At 39.6% G+C, this 25,208-nt stretch overlaps 1 protein-coding gene across 6 annotated transcripts in view; it reads right to left on the bottom strand.

Moving 5' to 3' along the window:
- The window catches only part of PPP2R3A (protein phosphatase 2 regulatory subunit B''alpha), a 220,578-nt gene that overhangs the window by 124,826 nt on the left and 70,544 nt on the right, over positions 1 to 25,208 (bottom strand). For 5 of the 6 annotated variants that reach the window (XM_081569683.1, XM_081569678.1, XM_081569679.1 and 2 more), the window contains 2 exons: positions 8,210 to 8,476; positions 1,445 to 1,548 (listed from right to left, as the gene is read on the bottom strand). In XM_081569683.1, the coding sequence (XP_081425809.1) occupies positions 1,445 to 1,548; positions 8,210 to 8,263 (158 nt within the window). In that variant the 5' untranslated portion in view covers positions 8,264 to 8,476. Of the gene's footprint in view, positions 1 to 1,444; positions 1,549 to 8,209; positions 8,477 to 12,094; positions 12,517 to 25,208 lie in introns of those variants that run through there. The other variant, XM_081569682.1, reaches the window with a different exon arrangement.

Consider the following 25,208-nt stretch of genomic DNA (forward strand, 5'->3'; position numbering starts at 1 on the left):
TTTTTGCCTTTTATTGTGCCCATCTTTGCATAAAATGTTCCCTGGTATCTCTAATTTTCCTGAAGAGATCTCTAGTCTTTCCCATTCCTGATCACTTGAGTTCTGTTGTAATGAAAGAAGAACTTGGTGAACTCAACTTGTGAACTAGATTTAATAAGAATATAGTTATTAATCACCTATGATGTTCTCAAGCATTATACTAGTAAGGGCTTTGAGGTGGCAGGAAAGGATTAGAAGAATCTGTAAGCTGAGTTTTGCTGTTATTATATGCTGATTTTAAATAACCATGATGATAGTGATGGCGTGAACAGCATTTCCCAATAGTTCATCAGGAAAGGTATCCAGCCCAGAAAGTGAGAACAGCATACTTAAAGAAGGCTGATCGGTTAAAAGAGATAGAAGGGGCAAGCTATAACATTCCCTTAAATTGTGCATAAATATATCAAGAAATAATTTCTAAAGAAAGAAGGGAGAAAAAAGAAAAGAGAGAAGAAAATTGGATTTACATTCAAGAGAACTTGTCAGGATATTAAAATCCAGGAGCATCTTTATAAATATACTAACCTTTTGTTCCTTAACTGGAGCTTTCAAAAAGTAATGACTAAAATCTATTAGAATTCAGTTATTTTTTTAAAAGAAAAGCCTTTATTTTTGGCCGTGCAGCATGTGGGAATCCTAACTCTTGACCAGGGATGGAACCAGCGCCCCCTGGGTTAGAAGCACAATCTTAACCACTGGACCACCACAGAAGTCTCAGAATTCAGTTATTTTTAATAAATCAACTGGATACAATTCTAAATTGGATCAGATGAGGATGAAAGCATGTGACATGTATGATTTGCTCCCCTTAAAGGAGCATTTATGTCACTGCTACAAGAGTCAAATCCTAAGACTCAAATTGTTAACAAGTGAAACTAAGAAACTATCAAATAGTTATTAAACAAGTATTTTTGGAGATCTGCTTCACCTATCAGAGACATGTAAGAAAAAGGCTTAGGAAAAGAATTTGTTTGTGGGCATAAAAAGTTGTGAATCATTGGATTTTACTTGCTGAAACAAAGGGTAAGCGGGAAATTAATGAATGAGTAAAATTAGTGTCCTTTATGGAGAAGGCAATGGCACCCCACTCCAGTACTCTTGCCTGGAAAATCCCATGGACGGAGGAGCCTGGTAGGCTGCAGTCCATGGGGTCGCTGAGAGTCGGACATGACTGAGCGGTTTCACTTTCATGCATTGGAGAAGGCAATGGCACCCCACTCCAGTACTCTTGCCTGGAGAATCCCAGGGACAGCAGAGCCTGGTGGGCTGCCGTCTATGGGATCGCACAGAGACGGACACGACTGAAGTGACTTAGCAGCAGCAGCAGCAGCAGTGTCCTTTATAAAGCATGTTGTGAGGACCAGATAATTCCTTGCCCAGCCCAAGTAGCTGCTCTCTTACTTACTTTCTCCACATGGCGATGAATGACTGTGCTGACACAAATCCTGTCCTCTCTCCCCCTGCAGCCCTGAACATGGGGGCTTTCCAATAAAGAGGACAGCCGCAGGCCTGCAAATAAAACACAAATGCAGTGTGAGCCAAGGGGCAGTGAAGAGATGACATGGCCAAAGAAAGGGCCTTTGTGGCTTTTACTCTTCAGGCCACAGTGGACAAAAGGGGACCTGGGGGAGCAAAACTGGGATGGAGGCAGATACATCAGCTGGGGCAGATTCAGCGAGACAGAGGGGAAACAATACAAGAGGATGACATGTTTCAAGAAGAAGATGAAAATCCATTTGCCTTTTCTTAAAGTCCATTTATAGTGATGTGTATTTCCCGTAAATTTTATAGTTAAAGCAACCAGTCTCCCTCCCTTCCTACCACTCTTACATCATGTATTTTCTACTTTTAGAAAGAAAAAGAGGTGACTAAATGTCATGGTTGTGTAAATGGCCTCCCTTCCTATGGCAGAAAAATACAGCCACCTTTACTGCCCAGTCTCTTAGTATCAATACGCTCTAACCTCTCTCTCCCTTTTCCCTTTGCTTACTGTTATTAAGCCCCAGGTTCAAGGAGAAACAGAAAAGCCTGGACTGTTTTAGAAAACAGCTATAAATCTATTTCAATGGTTACAATTCAGGTGAAAGATGGGAGGCAAAAATTAAAATGCTATCATTGATTTATATATCAGAACATATCACCAATGACAACATATTATAAGAGCCTTAGAAAGAACTAAAATACAATACCCTAAAAGGTAATGATTTTCTTCGCAATAAAAAACCTTTTTCTTTCAATTAAGAAAAATTATTCTTATCCTTTTATAAGAAACAATTCATACCAAATTTACCTGCTTTTTTTTCTAGAGGGAAAATTCTTCCAAGTAATAATATCTAAATATTAGCAGAAAAATAGTCTCCAAATGTTCCCAATTTTGTATACACACATAAAACGTATTCCCAAATCTAAAGCTCTTCAAAGAGTCACATCTTATTATTGGATAAAGATATTCTTATTATCATAATAGATATAGGACTGTTGAGTCTTATTCTACAAAGGGAAGCTTCTCCTCTGGTAGATGACTAGATGTGAATCCACATTAGGCTGAGGTGAAGCTGCTCCTGATGTGGGGCCTCTGTGCATAGGGGATCCTACAGAAGCCTGAACAGTACTTCATCTGAGGTTAGTTATGCTGAGAGAATGCCCAGGACTGCTGGGTTCATGTCAGAGATGAGGACATGGATGATGAGATTCAAGCCAAGGGAGGTAAGTTAAGTACAGGGCAGAAATAAGAGATTGCTTCTGCCAGGGCCACCCAATCACATTCTGCAAGCAGGGTGGAATTTAAAATTTCTTAAGTCCAGAGGTCAAATACCACCACTGAGGTCAAGAATGAGGGAAAGGTGTTGCTTAGCAACCAAATGGATTTTGTTTATTGTGTCAATTATGATTGCCAAGGTACAAAGCTCACAATTCATATACTTTGGGTGGTTACTGTCAAATCCACTTTCCCCAATCCCAAGTCTCCCTTTCATGAGGAATGGTAGTTTGCCAAGAAAATGCTCTTATATGTGATAGGCTATTGGCAACTGCTGGGAAAATTAAAAGAACAGCCTGTGTTATGGACGTAGGGGTGCAGAGCCACAAAAAGAGAGAGAAAATACAGAGACAGACTGGGACTGGCTTGCCAAAGTACTTGATGCTCCCAACATTAGAGTCACTATGGATTTTTTCAGAATTGGAAGGGATCCGGAATCGTCTCACTCATCACTGGGAAGTGGTCAGCTCAGCTGAAACACGTTCAGGGCCTGTGCACTTACCACCCCGTGGGACTATATCCACTATTAAACAACTTTCATTTCCTTGGATTATGATTTTTATTCAGAAGACTTTGTTAAAATGTACATGTCAGCTCATAAAGAGTAGCAAATCACTGGGATTACCATTTACAAACTTATTATGACCCAAAAGAAGGCAATGGCACCCCACTCCAGTACTCTTGCTTGGAAAATCCCATGGACCGAGGAGCCTGGTAGGCTGTAGTCCGTGGAGTCGCTAAGAGTCGGACACGACTGAGCAACTTCACTTTCACTTTTCACTTTCATGCATTGGAGAAGGAAATGGCAACCTACTCCAGTGTTCTTGCCTGGAGAATCCCAGGGATGAGGGAGCCCAGTGGGCTGCTGTCTATGGGGTCGCACAGAGTCAGACACGACTGAAGCGACTTAGCAGCAGCAGCAGCAGCAAAGGCAGAACCCTAGGAGATATGGTACAGAATAGATACATTTTGAAGTGGGTGTGAAAGGACTGACCTATTTTTCTTGTAGTGGGACACCCCGAGTAGCCAAGGGTTGAGCAGCATGAAGCTATCAAGCCCTTAGAGAAAACACCAAAGGCAAAAACAGGAAGGGCAGCGGATGGCAAGGGCTGCAGATATTACACTTTGACTGTTTTTTAAAAATGTAGGGATTTCTCTGGTGGTCCAGTGGTTAAGAATACATCTCCCAATGTATGAGATGGGTTTAACCCCTGGCTAGGGAAATAAGATCTCACATGACATGGGGCAACTAAGCCCATGCACCACAACAAAAGAAGTTCCCATGTGCCACAACTAGAGAAAGCCTGCATGCCACAAGGAAGACCCTGCACAGCCAAAATAAAAAAATTAATAAATAAAAATTGCTCTGAAATCTGAGAAAATAAGTACACTTTCCCGCTATTTAAAAAATAAATGTATGTCTGGCCTGCATCTTCTTAAAAACAGAGAATTATGATAAAAGGAACCAGGAGATCAATACGAAGCTAAAAAAAGTAAATAATATTAATCTGAGGGCAACAGAACAGAGACTTTTATAATAAAGGAGAGAACAAGCTCATGTCAAGGCTCTTCACAAAGGAAAAGACAGTATGACAAGTGAGGAGGTACAGGACATGCTGAAAATGGGTTTAGGAAACAGGTTTAGAGGAGAAGGCAAGCGTCAGTGCTGCTGGAGCCAAGAAAACTTGATTAACACCTACAATTTCATCTAAAAATGACCCAACAACATAAAGAACTGAAAGCAAGTTGTCTAATGATATGTAGGAAGAGATGCTTGCCCAATATTTGTAAGGTTCTTTAACATTTTAAAATGTCTCATGCTTGTTATTTTATTCAGTCCTGACATGACCCCATATAGAAGAGGGCAGGTATTTTTATTCCATTCTGCAGACAAAGAAATAAAGGTACCAAGAGGCTACCTTATAGGCCACAGGCAAGAGGGTTAAGATGGTGTTATGTCAGCTAGTGAGAAGAGCTGGAATGCTCTGTACAGTTCAGAAGATAGTTTCATTCTTCTCCCTCAAATTCTCCCTCTTTTCCCTCAAACCTGTCAGAGGCTAAAACTCAGTGGTGCCAAATACTTTCCTTGCTGTTGCTCAGTTTCTGTTCCTATGCTGCTTTTGTCCCTCTTAGATCATTCTCTATTCGTTTCTTCTCCATCACTTCATCAAGCTGTGGAAAAAAACTACACACTAAGAATTTAATCAGACAGGGACATCAGTCTCTCCAAGGAGCGAGGACAATCTGCAGAACAAAGAGTGGTGGAAAGGCTGGTTTAGTGAGTACTAACAGACTGACCATAGCCAAGAACAAGTTGGATTACATGGAAAACTGGAAGACATGATTAAATAAATTTTTTAAAATAAATGATTTTAAGAATAAAAAGATAAAATCCAATAAAATGAGCTAATATAGTACTTGTGAGGTCATCACACACACATCCTCATCTTACATGAATGTTAGCTCACTTTGCTACCTAAACTGACAATTAAGGTCTGAGGGCAATGAACACAAATGCTTGGCACCCCTGAATGGAATTTAGGACTATAGTCAAGCACAATTCAGACAAGTTAATCAGATATGTATGTGTATACTGGCTACTGTGCCCCATGATAATTTGGTATAAACAGTAAATTATTATGTAAATGACTGTTACTGTGGCTAAACAAGTTTTCTATCTTTTTTTATAATTAAAAAAATTTATTTTTGGCCGTGCTGGGTCTTTGTTGCTGCGAGCAGGGGCTACTCTCTAGTTGCGGTGCACAGGCTTCTCATTGTGGTAGGCCCTCCTGTTCTGAGCACAGGCTATAGGGCATGTGGTTTCAATAGTTGTGTCTCTCAGGCTCTCGAGCAAAGACTAAGTAGTTTTGGCACATGGGCTTAGTTGCTCTGCAGCATATGGGATCTTCCCGGATCAGGGATAGAACCTGTATATTGGCAGGCGGATTCTTTACCCCTGAGCCACTAGGGAAGCCCCAGTTTTCTCTTTTTAAACTTCTCTATGTTGTCAGCTGTAACACTGGCAGTTTTTCCTGATGCCACCTACAGATGGATCCCCACTGTCTGTGAACAGGAAAGTCCTCCCTCTGATTCCCCAGCACCAAACCCCTTCCCTGACCTGACTACACTCTCTCCTACACTCCTCGTGACCGCCTAGAGTCCTCAGGCTCCCTGCTGTTCTCTCACTGTGCATTCACTGTGGAGTGCTGGTTGGCCGGTAAGCCACAGGCAGGGAGGGCTACCATGAGCCAGGTGGGAGCACCAGAGCCAGAGGGTGGCGGCAGCATGCAGGAAAGCTCCTTAGGCGGGGGCTGGGAATATTCAAGAGGAGGAAGGTTGACCTGCGACCTTCAAGACAGAGCAGGCTGCAGGTCTCTGACAGTGAGGCACTGATCCCTTGGATTGGCTCTCCAGATGTGGGGAGCCCAGCAGAGCACGAGGGAGCTACCACAGTGCTCAATCTGCAGTTTCTCCTGCTTGTTTGCTCAAACTTGTCCATGAAGCCTCCTGTCTCTCTTACGCAAACCATTGCCATGTTAGACATACCCTGTTTGGCATTTATGTGATCAACATGTTACCTCCAAATGCAGATTTCATTCATCTCTGCTAAATTCTCTCTCTTGGATTTAGGTTCAACATTCCAGCCCATTCAGATAATTTACCACCTTGATTCATAATAAAATAGTCATCTCTCAAAGCTTGGGGTAAAAAATTGCAAATGCCCTAAAAGAACTTATAATTTATTTGAGTGGGTACTGCTTAGTAGAAGTAGCTGATTTTACGTTAGCCCACTTCAGGGGAGATAAGGCAGAAACAGCACGATGCAGGAGTCAGAGGACATGTCTCCTAACATGAACAAACTGTGACCTCAGGGACATACTTGTGGGATATCAGTTTCCTCATGTTACAATAGAGTGGAAATAGGTGAGATCTTATTTCTAGAATGAAAGAGTTTGTTTTTCACTAGAAACACCTAAGGTGTCAACAAGAAAGCAAGACTGGGAGATGATGAAAAAAGGAGTAAAAAAAGAAAGAATTCTTTTTCATTTCCTTGAAAATCACTCTACTTACAAATTAACAGCAGTAACAAATGTTCTGGGGTTAGAGGTAGGAAAGCAGATGGGGCATGACAGGGCAGGGCCTTAGAGAATGGTGATGTGGAAGTGGAGAGTAGAAGTCCATTTTGGAGGGGAGAAGCATGAAAGCCCAAATGCAGAAGCAGGTGCAGGTGGGTCAGGCGGATACAGGGAATAGTAGTTTGGATTTTATCCTCAAAAGTGGTAGTTTTCAAACTTAAATATCCTTCCTGAAGGTAGAGGTAGTGTTCCAAGTAGAAGGGTGCATGGAGCCTCGGGAACTCCCACTTGGTGTCTCCTTGCCCACATGCAGCCCTTACCCTGCTAACCCCTCTGTCTCTTGAAGCACAGCTTGAGACCACTGCTAAATCCTGAGGTTGGATCTGACTCTTAGGTATAGTGTACATGCATGATCAAAACATGACCCAAACGAAACAAAGCACTCCTATAGCTCAGGGGTCCCCAAACCCTGGTACTGGTCCTTAACCTGTTAGGAACTGGGCTGCACAGCCGGCAGTGTGCAGCAGGCGAGCAAAACTTCATCTGCGGCTCCCCACCACTTGCGTTACTGTCTAAAGCATCCCTCCCTCACTCCCTTGGTCCATGGAAAAATTGTCTTCTGTGAAACTGGTCCCTGGTGCCAAACAGGTTGGGGACTGCTGCTATAGATGGTAGGAATCCCTGCATTTTGCTGAGCTGGGGAATGACATGATCAAATATAAACTGGTGGTTATGCTCAGTATTAACTGTTCTAGGAGGAGCCTGGAAGTGTAGAATCCAGTTACCGAAGGTGCTACAGTAGTCCAAGGGTTAGGAACTAAGAGCTTAAATTAGAAGCAGCTGGACGTATTGAAAAGTATCAAAGACTTGCAATAACAAATCCATCTATTTCTGAGAAGAATCCCAGCATTGAGTTGGCCTAATAGTTCCTTGTCTGGCTTTGGGGCAAGGAATTATGACCAATGAATGAGAATAAAAAAGGAGATTTGTATTCAACAAGGGGATTTTTTCTAACAAGTAAATCTATTTAATGATGGAACAGGTTGCATGGCAAGGTAGTGAGTCTCCTGTCACTGAAGGCACTCAAGCAGGAAATTTATGTTTTGGTGATGCCATGAATGGAATTCCTATATTAAATAGGAGGTTGGACTAGGAGACCACTAAGGTTTTTTTCAAACTGTACCACAGCTAATACATCAGTATCAAATATATTTTTTTGATATGGAAAAAAAAAACCTAGGCATGCTTAAAAATAGAGAGCAAGGAGGCACTAAAGAGAGGGAGATTGGGATAGCTACAGAAAGGGAGATTATACATCATTTAGTAGTTACATTACCTTTGCAATTTTTCCCATTTCATAAACATCTGCTTTCTGATCTTCAATATCCATGAAAGCAGCTTCAATTCTGCTGAGAGTCTGTTCATGATTACTGCAGGCATCGGGGAGTCCTTCAGGAAAGTAGAACCGTGGAATGTTGATGGATAATGTTGCACTCACAACGTTATTCACATGAGGAACAGGGGAGGGAGGTTGGGGACTACTTGGAAAGGGGGCTGGAGGTGGAAGTGGTGTTCCAGGTTTCTTTTCTGGTTTATTTTGAATCTGTAAGGAAAATATGAGACACAAAAATTCTAAACAGTATGTATTACTAGAAGATCCTCACCAGTAATAGGAAGTTGGGTATAAATATTAACAAGAAACACAGTTAGAAGCAGTACAGATGAAAAGCTCACTCTACTCGAGAGAGGGCAGGCATGCTCTGAGGGAATGCTTTTCTACACTGAATCAATCAATACATTACTTAACCTGTCAATACCTGAATTTACACAGATCTGTGCTTAAAAAACCCTACAGTACGTTTTCCACGAGTGATGTGGAAGAGTGATGTCAGCTGACATATTAAGGATCCCCAGGTGAATTCTCAGTCTGTTGGACCTGGATTAGTGAATTCTTCTTGGAGACTGTTTTTGGTCTTTCTGTACATTTTCACCAGTCCTTCAACAGGCAGATAGAATGAGTTCCTTTTAAATATGTAGACCTAAAATGTATTGTGTGTGGGGGTCCTTGTACCTTCTTCCTTGGTTTGGCTTTATCTAAGTAGAATCATTGCAAGTCTCTGAGCAGAGAAACTCTTTGTTAAGAAAATTAAAGCATTTTAGTTTTAGAATATCTTCTCCCAGGCTGATTTACTTTCAACCAGGGGCATGCCATTTTTTTTGAGATGCACACTTCTCTCATTCCTGATGGACTCCAATAGGCAACATGGTCATTAACTTTACCATGGCCAAGCCCTTGTTACAGTTTATTAATTCATTAATAGTTTATATCATTCCTTTTCCCAAAAAGGATCTGATGTGGTAAACCATAAAGAGACATAGAAAGGACAGTACAAAAAAAGTGGGGGGCAATGGAGAGATTAAGATTATCCATGATTTAGGGAAAGGGGAGGGGAAATACATTAATATTCAGGTAGAAGTTTATTTTACCAATGAAGACTAAATTTAGTTCTGAGATTCCTAGCAGAAAAAGCAAAAAAGATTTCACAAAGATTTTCAGAGATTAATTTCTATTCTTAATTTTGACCAAATTATCATCAAAGCTCATGAGCATGGTACTATTAGATGCTACATAAAGTATGAAAAATGGATATGACTGTTAACTAGCTAAATTTATTTTAAATTCCCTGTGAGCTCAAAATATTACTCTACTGTTAGTCTTTCTTAAATTATATCCTAATGCCATTCCTAAAGTCTGAACAATGGTTTATCAGCACGAAGCAGATCTGAATATCATATTCCCTTCTGACACATGGACTTATAATATGATTTTTAAATTCAGGGTAAAATTTTTAGCTACCTTTGAAAAGCATGAGTAGTACAGGAAGATAGGCTTCATTCACACAAATATGTGATAAATATGATTTAGTCTACTACTTTTGTTAAACATGGCCCATTTTTCATGTTAATATCTGACATTAACACAGAGTGGAGTCTGCTCATATATTAACACTATTGAGGATATGAAGGTCAGTTGTTATACCAAGCCTTTGCTGCAGTACAAGGATATTATCCATATAAAGCAATAGTCAAGGAAGAAGTGGCAGAGGGAAGTGACGCCAATGAAATACGAAAAACTTAACAAAAAACAGTGATGGGTTACTTGGTCTGTGACCTTAGGACAGTTACTTAATCTTTCAGAATTTCAGTAATAAAACAGATTATAACCCCTTCTTCTTGCAAGGTTGTTGTGAGGATTAAAGGAAATTACAGGATGTAATGTAGGGAAATGGCTCAAAGCTGTGCTGGGCAGAGATGTCTTTATATAAGAAAATGAGTCACAAGGCCAAAGGATTGGGTTCTCAAAAGATAAAACATAATTTGGCATGGTCTTTCAGCTTCAATAACAAATAAAATAATAATTTACACTTGTAAGGCAATTTAAAGTTTACACACTACTTTTGAGTCAAAAAACTGATAATCTATTTGAAGTAATATTTCTCTCTGCCTTGGTGCTAAACCCACAACTATTACACAGTCCTATGAGTCAATAACAGAAGAAACCATTCTTAAATTTCTAAAATAAGGCATATAATTCTACAGCAGCTTTACTTAGGTCATTTGTATTAAGTGTCATTTTCTTTCTATTATTCTAAAATTCTAAAGAGATTTGTGAGACTACAAGCATACAATTGTCAAAATTCTTTTTTTGTTTCCCCAAAATGTTGCCCATAGTGCGACAGCCAGGGCAGTTATGGATCACTTCAGGGCAGTTATAACCATAGGATTAAGGCCACAGTCCCAATGGAGACAAAACTCAATAGTCGAGTGAACACACACTACTGAAGAAGGTTTAGAGCAAGCCTTTCACTGTTTTTGCTTTTGCTTTGACAGAAGTAAGTGACATTCAGAACAAACCCAGGCTATCTGTCAAAGTTTTAATTTGAATAGAAAAATATTCAATTATATAATAGCCTACCTTGCTTTCCTCAGTGTACTTAACATAGAACAGTTCACTAATAGGCAAGTATTTATTAATTCACTGTGTAACTCCATATTTAATAAAACTGATGTCAATATTTAAAGGGAAAATAAAAAAAATGCATTTATTATGAACTTTTCAAGTATACTGATTTACTTTTCACTGAGTTCAATAGAAGGCATATAATTTAAACCTTACAGGAGTTTAATAAAACTGACACTTTACAACATTATAGAATAAAACAGTAATATAAAGTTTGTCAGATTTACTAAGTTTAGCATCTGCCCACTTTGATAAAACTTTTTCATTCAAATCTAGGATTACAAGAGAATTAAAAGAGATAAAGAGAATTAGCTGTGCAAAAGTATCTCAGCTCTCCATTACCTTACAGTATCATTTAGATATTCATTCTGAACAGTACCCTAACGCTATTATGTTACTGTAGCATTTCCAATATTTGACCATTTTTTTACCTGTTTTTAAAAAAGCCATTTCACATGGTTCAAATGATTTGAAATTACTGTAGGTCAGAATAACTACGAAACTGTGGTTTCTTGCTGGATTCTGGATGTCCATCATGATATGGCTCCCAATTTGTACTGTATTTAATGCTAGGCAACTTGTTTCGTGAGATACTGGCCCTACAGTTGTGAGCAAGTAAGCATGGTCCCTGCAGACAGAAATGACTCAACCTCACAGCTGAGGGAAGTCATTCTTTCACAACTCAGAAGTAACTGCCATGCTTTATTACCTATACACAGTATATCATACACACACAACTGCAGATATATGTAAAAATAGTCTTTTCAAAAAACCATGATTATCAGGATCAATATTCATTTTTAAAAAGATTAATTACAGATGTATGCATGTTAACACAAATTTAGTCTACTGATTCAAAGTGCAAACAGGCTTTTAATATGGAAATTCTAATTTCTCAAAGATATTTTTATGAAAAATTCTAAATTGCAAAATATTTGTTAAGTTGTATTTATTGTCTCTAAAACTGGATTCTCTCTCTACAAGAGAAAAATGTGAGTACTGTACTTCAGGTCCAGAAGGTCTATTTTTAAACCTGTTGGAATCTCTCTACAAATAGCTTTCTGGAAATAGCTGAATAGAGGACACAGATTAATTCCTTGATCTAATATCAAGTGAGCTGTAAAATTATTTGTAAGTTAGTTCACTGGGTGGTTTTATTAGTAATAAAAATATTTTAAAAGAAACACCCAAGTTTCAAACCTGTGTCTGCTGAAATGACTTCAGCCGCTTCTTAAACCGTGACGGGAGAACAAAATCACAGCCCCTTGCCAGGAAAGCTAACTCTCCCCTTAAATCCGGGTCCCTTCGTAGAGATGTTTCCTTGATCATCATCTTTGAAAAGTGGATGTTTACTTAGCAACTGTCCAGCACACTTCTGAAGATAGTCAGATTTAATACGTTGTCAATCTTGTCAGGTAGAAAGGTATTTTTTTCTTCTTATCTCCCAAAGAAATTAAGTTCAAGCATTGTGCTCTCCCAGCCTCCAGGGACCACAATCCATGCTTGTACTGACATGCAGCTGGTTCCCAAGTAAAGCCTGTGGCTCCCAAGACCTGCTCATAATTTTCAAGTAAGAAACGGGCTGTAATGGGCCTGCTGCTCCTCGTAGGTGGCTTTATGTCAAATTGACCTGCCCATGTAGAGAATACAGAGCCTTCTGGGAAAGGAAGCACCCACTACTCTGCACACCAAAGTTAGAAGCATTACAGCTGGACCTAAAAATAGTGACTTCTCAGATAAAGCTAACTTCTTAAACTCAAGAGTATGTGAGGTGTCAACCCACATAAAACAGTTCCTGCTCAAGCTAGAAGAGAATGTGTAGAGGATTTTTGATTTTGTTACTTAATATTTTACGAAAAAAAAAAAAAAAAAAACCATGCTGCACTTCAAATGTGAAACCATTAACTATCATTTTAATTTTAAAAAATTTCCTTATTAGAAGGGAAGTAAACATCCAACACCCTCTAGATATATCCACAGGATGTATGAAGAAAAATATGGAGAAAAACAGTTTTATCCTCAAATGGGAATATACAAAGAGGATTGTTAAGTCTCAGATTTTAAAATAAAAAAAAATTTTTTGGTTTGTTTGCAGAAGACTATCTTAGTGATCAAATATACTTTTCTGAAGTGATTTTGAATATGGATATATTTGAAAATTTATTGTCAAAGAAACTGACGGAATTCCAAAAGAAAGCAGATTTAGATGCAGAGAAGTGAATGAAATTTGGCTATAGTAAAGGTACAAAAGATGGTCACACAGCAATGACATAACAGATCTTGAATTTGTGAGACTTGTTCTTCTTAAGAAGCTTTGAAGAATTCTCAGATTTAAAAAATATTCTATTATTTTATCATATATTGAATAGCTGCCTCCATTATTTACAAGTGAATCAAGTACTTGCTCATGTTTAATATTCAGAATGCAATATTTATTTTCAATCATCCATATTTAAATCCATATTGATTTTCTACTAATTAAAAGTATAAATCAAAAACAAAAAGTATAAATCAAATATTACCAAATAAACCCCCTAAACCAAAAACAGCTTATGATTCTCTTCTGCTGAACCTTTTTCTAATTAGTGGGAATTAAATTCTTTGGTTTTCCATTGTTTCCTACAACTTAAGTTTTTTCCTTGATTTAGAGACATTCTGACAACACTTTGTAACATGTATATTTGGCTTATATATCTAAATCCATAGTTTTCAAATTTCTTAAGCTGTAGAATTCTCCACTCATACAAAATCTTACCTGAAAATTTTTAGTATATACTCTGATTGAAAGAGGATTACACTGAAACCACTGGGGTGATGCTTTAACCTGGGCCTTTCCTTTGTCCCCCAATTTTCCTCATTTAGGCTGACTCTGAGCTAGGTGGCTTTCCCTACACTCTTGTTTACAATACTCTAATTCCTCCTTCATTATTTACCTCCAAATTAAAACATTTAATAAGTTTGTTATGAATGCAACTGGGTTTTTAGACTTGTGAAATAATGTTTTTTCAATTAAATCACATCTTTGTTGTATTTCTCCCCTTCCCAATATCAACCTGTGGCTTTGGGAGGTGACTTTTCATGCCCTTCCTGAGAACACTCCTTCTCAATTTCACACACGTTAACCATCCTTCAAAATTCAACTCAAATTTTACCTATTTCATAAAGGATTACCTATTCAAGCCCCCTTACTGCAATTCTCTTAATAAAATATTGTAGAATCTTTCTTGAATGATTCTATTTATTCTCTGGATGAGCCAATTCTCTCTCTCCATTTCATCTATAAAAGAAAACCACCAATGCCCTGGACACACTGATTCATGGCTAATAGTTTAGTTTCTGTTTCATGTGCCTTATCTCAGTAGCCGAGTTTAATGCTTATTAAGAGCTGGTTGTACTCATCCCCACTTGTTTATACTGGTTGTACTTTTCACAGTAATTATTCAATTCATAAACTAATGAGTGTGGAAAAAAGAGTTGATATTTTTAAAGTTGAGGGGAAGACTCTAAATTGAATATTTTACAAAGACTCAGTAAAGGTAAAATCTACTAAAATTTTGTTGCTGTAAAATTAAGTTATTGGTGTGATAAAAGGAAAAAACATTAAAATCTAGAAGGTATCTACATTCAAACTGTTTTACTACTGACCTAAGTTCCTGGAGATAAGTGAACAAATGTACTAAGTATGATTTATTAAAGAAAGATGTCATGAAACTTCAATTTCCAACTATGACACTTATTTCCAAAGAAAAGACTTTGGCACTACATTAAAAGATCTGAATACTTGATGTCTGAGTTAAAATAAAATGTTTAACATACACATTTTACAGAATACATAGAGTTTATGATGTCCTACTGAGTAATCCAAATAGGAAAAGGAGTACGTCAAGGCTGTATATTGTCACCCTGCTTATTTAACTTATATGCAGAGTACATCATGAGAAATGCTGGGCTGGAAGAAACACAAGCTGGAATCAAGATTGCCAGGAGAAATATCAATAACCTCAGATATGCGGATGACATCACCCTTATGGCAGAGAGTGAAGAAGAACTAAAGAGCCTCTTGATGAAGGTGAAGGAGGAGAGTGAAAAAGTTGGCTTAAAGCTCAACATTCAGAAAACTAAGATCATGGCATCTGGTCCCATCACTTCATGGGAAATAGATGGGGAAACAGTGGAAACAGTGTCAGACTTTATTTTTTTGGGCTCCGGAATCACTGCTGATGGTGACTGCAGCCATGAAATTAAGAGACGCTTACTCCTTGGAAGGAAGGTTATGACCAACCTAGATAGCATATTTAAAAGCAGAGACATTACTTTGCCAACAAAAGTCCGTCTAGTCAAGGCTATGATTTTTCCAGTGGTCATGTATGGATGTGAGAGTTGGACGGTGAAGAAAGCTGAGCGCCGCAGAATTGATGCTTTTGAACTGTGGTATTGGAGAAGACTCTTGAGAGTCCCTTGGACTGCAAGGAGATCCAATCAATCCATCCTCAAAGAGATCAATCCTGGGTGTTCATTGGAAGGTCTGATGTTGAAGCTGAAACTCCAATACTTTGGCCACCTCATGTGAAGGGTTGACTCATTGGAAAAGACCCTAATGCTGGGTAGGATTGGGGGCGGGAGGAGAAGGGGACGGCAGAGGATGAGATGGTTGGATGGCATCACCGACTCGATGAACATGGGTTTGGGTAGACTCCGGGAGTTGGTGATGGACAGAGAGGCCTGGCGTGCTGCGATTCATGGGGTCGCAGAGAGTCGGACACGACTGAGCGACTGAACTGAACTGAACTGAGTAACTACCCATATCCCAATCATGTTCAGGTAAATGGGCTTCTACTGTATATTTTATAATCTGACAATATTTTTGAACAGTGTCTAAACTCTTGAGGGTATGGTCAATTTTAAAGTCATTCAATCATTCAACAAATATTTTTCTGATGCTTTTTATATGCAGTTACTTTGCTGAGTGCTGAGGATATGAAGAAGATAAAGAAGTGATCCTTTCTTCATTGCTCCTAGCACAGTCTCGGTTTGGAGCAAAGGACAACGAATAATTTCACTTCATTTATTTCTCATAAATCTTTGGAGTTTCAAAGTCAGAACAGTGGTTAAAAGCCTGTCCTGCTATCCCTCTTAGGCAAGAAGAAAACATTTCTCCACGTCTTTTGATGGCGAAATAAGCTCTAAGTTTTTATTTATCCAAGTGCTTTCCCAAAAACTCAGAGGGAGAAAAGGCCAGGTCCCCTAGAGGGAGTTAGGGAAGAAATGGACTGTGGCAATGAGTTACTGATGGAGAAAGACTATTTTGAAATTTATTTGCCTTTAACTTATTTACTTGTGTTTCTATGGAAGTATACCTGCTGGGTTCTAGAAAGAATCTGAGAATGTGAGTTGGTTTCAAGAAGTATATGATAACTAGAACACAGCAGCAAAGAACATGGTTTTTAGAGTGACCTCTTCTTTACTGGGAAAATGTCAAACATAAGGAATTTCACTATTAACTCAAACACAGCCTATAATCTACTCTCTTCTCTATTTTTATCACAGAGAAGAGTATACAACCTTTGAGGCTGGGTGCTGGAAGGGAAAAGCTGTTTCTAGGTGAGAGGTTTCCCCTGGAGGGACTAAACAGAATGAGGAAGAACAGAAAACAATAGTTTATAAATTCAACTTGAAAAGATGGAAAGTTGGGCAGTTATAATGGAACGAGTGGACTGTAAGGGTCTTCCCAATGTCCTTCTGGAATAAACCATGAGATATTCTCTCCTGCCCTTTGCAGCATACACGATGTTTCTCCTAACAAGAGAGCTAGCCAACAGTAGGTGTCTCCTGCATAGCAACCTGCATCTCTTTTTTGGCCTGCAGATCATTCATGCGCATACACTGCCTGCAGACCCAGGCTGTCCTGTCTGGACCACAGGCCCAACCTGGGTCTTCAGGGCAGCTGTGCTGACTAAAGGATGAGAAAGACTGGTGTTCTCTTGTTGTGAGAATGACTGGGATAGATCACGTGCTACCTCAAGATCCAGCTGCCTTGACTGGGGTTCCTTTTCTATCTTATCATTCTATATATGTTCCCCCAGAGGAAACATGCTTGAGTAAGGAGGCTAACCTTTCTCAAAGAGAACAAGTTTGGTGGTGGGTTCTTGGGTTACAGGGTTTTACAGGCTCCCTGGCAGGGGTACACAGAAGAGAGGCTGGTCTCTCTGAAATGCCTCTAAAAACTGAAGAATTGTTTTAGGGTAGCCTCCAGTATGGAGAAGGCAATGGCAACCCACTCCAGTACTCTTGCCTGGAAAATTCCATGGATGGAGGAGCCTGGTGGGCTGTAGTCCATGGCGTCGCTAGGAGTCGGACACGACTGAGCAACCTCACTTTCACGCGTTGGAGAAGGAAATGGCAATCCACTCCAGTGTTCTTGCCTGGAGAATCCCAGGGATGGGGGAGCCTGGTGGGCTGCCATCTATGGGGTCACACAGAGTCAGACACTATTGAAGTGACTTAGCAGCACCCGCAGCAGCCTCCAGTATATCAAGTGAGAAAAGATATTCCTTCATCATGTCCTACAATGACCTGCAGAACTGAGGAGTGAGTCCAGAAAGAGCTTGCATCCTGAAGGAAGATGACAATGGGAGAAGACAGAGGATAAAATTGTATGTGACACCAACATATTCTGTTTTTGTAGAATTCACTTTTTGAAGTTTAGTTTCAAGCTCAGGATGGATTTTCCAGAGCTTTCCAAATCCTTTCACAACTCTTTGCCCTTCCCCATCAGTTCTATGGGATGTTTTAAGAAAAGAAAAATGGGTTGATTACACAAGTTAGCGAAAATTTTGAATATCTGCTGAAGATGTAAATCACTTATTTTGAACTGTATAAAACTGCTAAACAGTTAATGTTGTGTATGCAACATTTTGTCTTAAAATAAGTCTAGCTTTTATTTTACAAACCAACATGTAACATCATACCAGCCTCAAATGAAGATGACTTTGGAGACTGAGAGAATAGCATCCACCAAGGTCTCAGAGTTAAGACCTGGTTGGAATAAACAATGCAGCAAAACCATCAACATCTGAGTGAAGCACAGCAAGCCTGGAAATCAGCTCAGCTGTGAGGATCTGTGTTGAGGTGAAGATCAGAACCAGGTCCAGAAAGCAGCAGAGTCACTTTAAATTCACATCAAAAGATTTTGCTCATAAGATGCTACAGGGGGAGAAAAAAGTTACATATTAAAGAGGAAGTTCTGCTACATGAAGAGGGTACTTCTGATTTTAAAAAGGAAGCTGGCTGTTTCAAAAAAGTTGAAAATGCTAAATCAAAAGCCTTTCTGTCTGCATGAAAACTTGTATGTGAATGTTCACAGTAGTGTTATTCACAGTAGCCAAAAAGTGGAAACAACCCAAAGGGCCATCAATTGATTGATGGATAAACAGAATGTGGTATATTCATACAATGGGACATTATTTAACCATAAAAAGGAATGAAATACTGGCACATACTACATGATAAACCTTTAAAGCAGTTGCTAAGTGAAAGTAGCCAGACACAAAAGACCACATATTGTATGATTCTGTTTACATGAAATGTCCAAAATAGGCAAATTCATAGAGATGGAAAGATTAGTGATTGCCAGGGGCTGGTGGAGGGGGGGATGGGGAGTGACTGCTAATGAACACAGATTTTTTGTGAAGTGATGAAAATGTTCTGGAATTAGTGCTGATGGTTACATAATCTTGTTGAATATACTAAAAACCTATGAATTATGCACTTTGTGTGGTTATATTTTATTAATGTATAAACATAAAGTGATACAATGAACATGACTGGGCATATAGTTTTTTTAACTGCGGTTCAGCTGATGTACAATATTATATGTTACAGGTGTACAATGTAGTGATTCTTAATTAGGCACTTTATTTTTTTAACTTTTAATTTTTGTATTGGAGTATAGCCAATTAACAATGCTGTGATAGGTTTCAGGTGGAAAGCAAAGGGTCTCAGCCACACATATTGAATTAGGCACTTTTAAAACAGTAAATTTTATACTATTATATTTCAATTTTAAAAGGTCTTTCCCATCATGGCTCTAACTGGCAAAGCAGTTATTAATAAACAAAAAAGGTATAATAACTTGGAATCACAGACTTTGCTTAAAACATCATCATAAAGCTTTAACAGAGAAAACTGATTATAAGCCAATTAGTTAATTACTCTTAATCCTAAATTTTTATATCCTCATTTATGCTCCAACTTGGTGTCTTTGCATTATTTAATAGCTTGCTTTGTTGTGCCAGTAACGTGAATTTACTCTTAAGTAATGAAGCACTGGAGTGGGGAATGGAGGCTGGGTGGTTGTGGTGGTGATCTATGACTTCTTCGCTCCTCTAGCCTTAACTTCACAGGTTGCAGAAAAACAGGAACAGATCTAATAAGCACTTCTGTGTCTTGCTTCAACTGCATCCAAATGATAGGAACACATTCCATGACCCGTAAGAGAAAGAACCAACAAATCTAGTATTTTTACCTCTCAGTGTTCCTAATCCTTGGGAGTAGATGTTCTTCTGGGATCTGGGGCAGGGAGAGATAATTAAGAACCTAAAATTATTACATATGATAATTCTTGGATCTCTACAACTTCTGGTTCCTAGAGTACTGTACTTCTTAGTCTGCCTTTCTTCTTCCTCAGTAATTACTTCAAGTAGAGACTGCTCATTATAGAGCATAAGAAATTCATTTTGGGCTCATAAATATGTCAGACAACTTAAGTTAGAAGGCATAGAGGGTATCTAATCCACTGACACTGCCATGTTGAATATGAGTGAATGCATGGTGGCAGTACTGTAAAATACCTTGCCCCAGCGTCTTTGTGGGGGGTGTGCATGTGTGTGGTTTCTCAGTAATTTGGGGTGAGGGCTGAATTAAGAGATGTCAAAAGAGAAGGCTAGAATTGATGGTCAAGGACCCTAGGGATGATCTTTATGTTGCAAATATAATAGCTGATGGAGCTGAATCTCCTGGATGCCAAAGTGTCTTTTGAATGCCTGGTTTTAAAGAGGGGAGAATTGTTGCATGTTTATCAGTTGATGGAATGATCAAAGGGAAAAAACTGATGACTGCATGGGAGAAAGGGGCCAGGGCCTGAGAATATGTATTTCTAACCAGTTCCCAGGTGATGCTAATGCTGTTAGTTGGGAACTACACTTTTAAAGCCACTGACACAAAAACAGGACCAGAGAATGACTAGCTAAAGAAGGGCAGACGACAAGCTCACTGGAGGAGAGATCAAAGAACTGAGAAGCTCGTGGATTGGAAGCCTCATCTACTGAAAACTCGTGAAAATCTTGACAGTAGTACTGAAAAGTGTCATACAGCCAGGAGCTAAAATCATCAAGGAAGGGACCTGGGGGTGGTAGATGACTACAGTCAAGGAAGGGTAGGGCTTCCCTTGTGGCTCAGATGGTAAAGAATTTGCCTGCAATGCCGGAGACCTGGGTTTGAGTTCTGGGTTGGGAAGATCCCAGGAGGGCATGGCAACCCGCTCCAGATTCTTGCCTGGAAAATCCCGTGGACAGAGGAGCCTGGTGTGCTACAGTCCATGGGGTCACAGAGTCAGAGACAACTGAGCAACTAAGCAAGATGGGTAGTGAGTCTGACGACATTAGCTCAAAGTTGGGGGATGGTAGTTGCAGAGAAGTGGGAAAAAGAATAGTCTGGAAGTTGCAATGAAACACAAGAACATTTACAGCTTCCTCCAGATTCAGTGAGATAGGGGGTGGAGTGGGAAAGAAAAAAGTCACCATTTCACATGGTTATAGTACCCTTGGGCTTCCCAGGTGGTGCCAGTGGTAAAGAACCTGCCTGCCAATGCAGGAGACGTTAAGAGATGTGAGTTCAATCCCTGAGTCAGAAAGATCCCCTGGAGGAGGGCACAGCAACCTATTCTAGTATTCTTGCCTGAAGAATCCCATGGACAGAGGAGCCTGGTGGCTTACAGTCTATGGGGCCACAAAGTCGGACACCACTGAAGCAACTTAGCACACACCCTTAGGGAGAGATGGGCTTCAGATAGAATAAGAGAGCAAACTCTTCTAAACATTTAGAAGAGTTTGATGACCTAGGACATTCTGCCAGTGAATGATCAAGAGGGCACAGTGAAAGATTTCAGGGCTGGACTCAGAAACAGGATATACAAGAGTAGGGTGAAGAGGTAAGTAGTTATGTGAACTCCTAGACTGCTGTGGTGACTGATGTAAACAGGGATGAAGGGCTATTAGATTAGTCCTGATAGTCTTAAGGCAGAGAATGGTGAAGATGTGTGCTGGGTAGGTCTATGAGGGGAACCACGGGCTGACCAGAAGCAATCTGAGTTCTAGGAGCTCCTTTCACTCCTGTTTTGGAGGCTGGGGAGGGCTATACTTATCAGGAGTACCTGGATATCTGGGTCTCAATCTTACTTCAACAAAAACATGTGTAATTTAGAGTGCATTTAACCCCAATTTTTTTGCATACACATAAACATACTAATTACAAAAAGGGATCACATTGGTATATTTGTTTTACAATTTATATCTTTAACTTGACAATTGATGTGAATAATCAGAAAGGATGGAGATGCAACAGGACCTGATCTCAGAAGACATTAAAGGTGGAGGGGAAATACCTGTTGAACTCATCCTGCAAATTTACATGTGCCACTGGCCAGATCCCTTTACTTATATTAATCTTTGTGGTGGTTAAATGAAGTAGAAGGGAGAATGGTTTCTTGCTGTACTGATGAGTGCTTTGACTTCTATTCAAATATTTGCAGCACTGAACCCAAGAAACCGTCAGCACCTAAAGCTGGGGGAGAAGAAACATTTTCCCCCAGTGATATGACTGCTCAATCTTAATGAAGGCACGGATACAAACCTAGAAAGTAAAAGAAGAAATGCTTCAGAAGAAGCTTTTAATAAGATTCCAAAAGTGTGTTCTGCTATAATTTCATTTTCATAATTATTCTACATTTAAACGTATTTGAAATTATACAATATAATATCTAAACTCTGAAAAGACTTATAATATTAGATCATTAACCTAGGAAGGCTCTTGATTCCCCCTGGAATGATATCTGAGACACATATTACTGATCAGGGTCAGAAAGAAACAAAGTAAATTCTAGTAACGGTGCAAATCCTACCCACCTTGAAAGATTTCTCTTACCCACTTGGGCATCCAAAAACAAACAAAAAATGAATGCTATACTGAAGGGTAAGGGGCGAGAAAAGTTCTTTTCCAAGCTAAATCTGTTGGGATGAAGGTGGGACTTCTAAGATGGGAAAAAGGAATTTTTAGGATAAATAAACAGCTCATATGTGGAGGTACTACAATAGGGCTTAAGGGTGAAGTGGTGAATGAGAGAGCACCCCCTCAAAATGCCTACAGTCTATAATCAAGAGACTTTTATCCTGTGATAAGGTAAAATGATCTATACTCTTAATGGGGTTTCCCCTCTTGTCAGGGGAGGTGATGGGATTTTCCCCAGAACTCCATAGGTTTTTAGGTGTTACAAGCTAGAGGAATTAAGAGGCTAAAGGTCTGGGTGAGATCTGAGGCTTGCTGAGGCACCAGCCTCAAGTCCTAGAAGGGAACCAGATGTCAGGTCCTTTTCCATGCATCCTTGAGAAGCCAAGGGCCAGGAAAGAGATGGCCTTCAGGCAAGAGAGCACAGTTTCTACTTTAGAAGCAGGCAAAGCAGACAAGCAAAAATCCCTTCATTTGATTATTCATTCACTTATTTGTTTATTCATTCAATAAATACTTATTTAATGCTGCTAAGTCGCTTCAGTCGTGTCCCACTCTGTGCGACCCCATAGACGGCAGCCCACTGGGCTCCCCCGTCCCTGGGATTCTCCAGGCAAGAACACTGGAGTGGGTTGCCATTGCCTTCTCCAGTGCATGAAAGTGAAAAGTGAAAGTGAAGTCACTCAGTCATGTCTGACTCTTAGCGACCCCATTGACTACAGCCTACCAGGCTCCTCCGTCCACGGGATTTTCCAGGCAAGAGTACTGGAGTGGGGTGCCATTGCCTTTGTTAAATAAAGGCCAAAGGAGGATAGTGCCAGGCAATGAAACTTGAGAGGGATTCATAAATCTCTATGCATGTGCTTATTTTAATATTTCATCTTTATTAGATATAGGTTTGGGAGCTGGAGATTATAATTTTGGAGCCTGAAGTAGTAAAAGAGAAGATAAGGTATGAATCAGGCTGTCAGATAAGACTGTCTGCTTTAAGTGTGACTTAAAACCTGCAAAAAACAATGAGAACTACCATCTAATGCTTTACTTTATTAGCATGAGTTTTATCAACTTAGAATTTGAAATAATATAAGCAGAGCAGCCTGAGATTTTCTTTTATACTCTCTAGGAAGGAGAGTTCTGTTAAGCCAATTTCACTTACTCTTGATCATCAAGATTAGACTACCAGAGAGCTTGGGTTTGACAGAAATAATGGATTTATGATCTAGTCATCTAGCCTCCCTTACTGGATTCCCCAAGGACCAAAAGCTTCTATATGTAAGACAGATGGAGAAGATTACCATGGACCACAGCCCTGTCTAAGTCAATGAAACTATGAGCCATGCCGTGTAGGGCCACCCAAGATGGATGGGTCATGGTGGAGAGTTCTGACAAAACGTGGTCCACCAGAAGAGGGAATGGCAAACCACTTCAGTATTCTTGCCTTGAGAATCCCATGCATAGTATGAAAAGGCAAAAAGATAGGACATTGAAAGATGAATTCCCCAGCGGAAAACAGTGGAGAAACAACTCCAGAATGAAGAGACAGAGCCAAAGCAAAAAGAACACCCAGTTGTCAACGTGACTGGTGATGGAAGTAAAGTCTGACGCTGTATAGAACAGTACTGCATAGGAACCTGGAATGTTAGGTCCGTGAATCAAGGTAAGTTGGAAGTAGTCAAACAGGAGATGGCAAGAGTGAACATTGACATTTTAGGAATCAGGGAACTAAAATGGACTGGAATGGGTGAATTTAACTCAGATGACCATTGTATCTACTACTGTGGGCAAGAATCCCTTAGAAGAAATGAAGTAGCCCTCATAGTCAACAGAAGAGTCTGGAATTCAGTACTTGGATGCAATCTCAAAAATGACAGAATGATCTCTGTTCCTTTCCAAGGCAAACCATTCAATATCACAATAATCCAAGTCTATGCCCCAACCAGTAATGCTGAAGAAGCTGAAGTTGAACGGTTCTATGAAGACCTAACATCCAAAAAAGATGTCCTTTTCATTATTGGGGACTGGAATGCAAAAGTAGGAAGTCAAGAGATATCTGGAGGAACAGGCAAATTTGGCCTTGGAGTACAAAATGAAGCAGGGCAAAGGCCAACAGAGTTTTGTCAAGAAAAGGCACTGGTTATAGCAAATACCCACTTTCAACAGCACAGCAGAAGACTCTACACATGGATATCAACAGATGGTCAATACCGAAATCAGATTTATTATATTCTTTGCAGCCAAAGATGGAGAAGCTCTATACAGTCAGCAAAAACAAGACCGGGAGCAGACTGTGGTTCAGATCATGAATTCCTCATTGCCAAATTCAGACTTAAATTGAAGAAAGTAGGGAAAACTACTAGACCGTTCAGGTACGACCTAAATCAAATCCCTTATGATTATACAGTGGAAGTGAGAAATAGATTCAAGGGATTAGATCTGATAGAGTGCGTGAAGAACTATGGACGGAGGTTCGTGACATTGTACAGGAGGCAGTGATCAAGACCATCCTCAAGAAAAAGAAATGCAAAATGGCAAAATGGTTGTTTGATGGGACCTTACAAATAGCTGGGAAAAGAAGAGAAACTAAAGGCAAAGGAGAAAAAGAAAGATATACCCATTTGAATCCAGAGTTCCAAATAGCAAGGAGAGATAAGAAAGCCTTCCTCAGTGATCAATGCAAAGAAATAGAGGAAAACAACAGAATGGGAAAGACTAGAGATCTCTTCAAGAAAGTTAGAGATACCAAGGGAACATTTCATGCAAAGATGGGCTCGATAAAGGACAGAAATGGTATGGACCTAACAGAAGCAGAAGATATTAAGAAGAGGTGGCAAGAATACACAAAACTATACAAAAAAGATCTTCATGACCCAGATAACCACAATGGTATGATCACTCACCTAGAGTCAGACATCCTGGAATGTGAAGCCAAGTGGGCCTTAGGAAGCATCACTATGAACAAAGCTAGTGAAGGTGATGGAATTCCAACTGAGCTATTCAGAATCCTGAAAGATGATGCTGTGAAAGTGCTGCACTC

This window comes from Giraffa tippelskirchi, chromosome 2 (assembly GCF_054371585.1).
Source record: "Giraffa tippelskirchi isolate mGirTip1 chromosome 2, T2T-mGirTip1v1.2.pri, whole genome shotgun sequence".
Classification (NCBI taxonomy): Eukaryota; Metazoa; Chordata; class Mammalia; order Artiodactyla; family Giraffidae; genus Giraffa; species Giraffa tippelskirchi.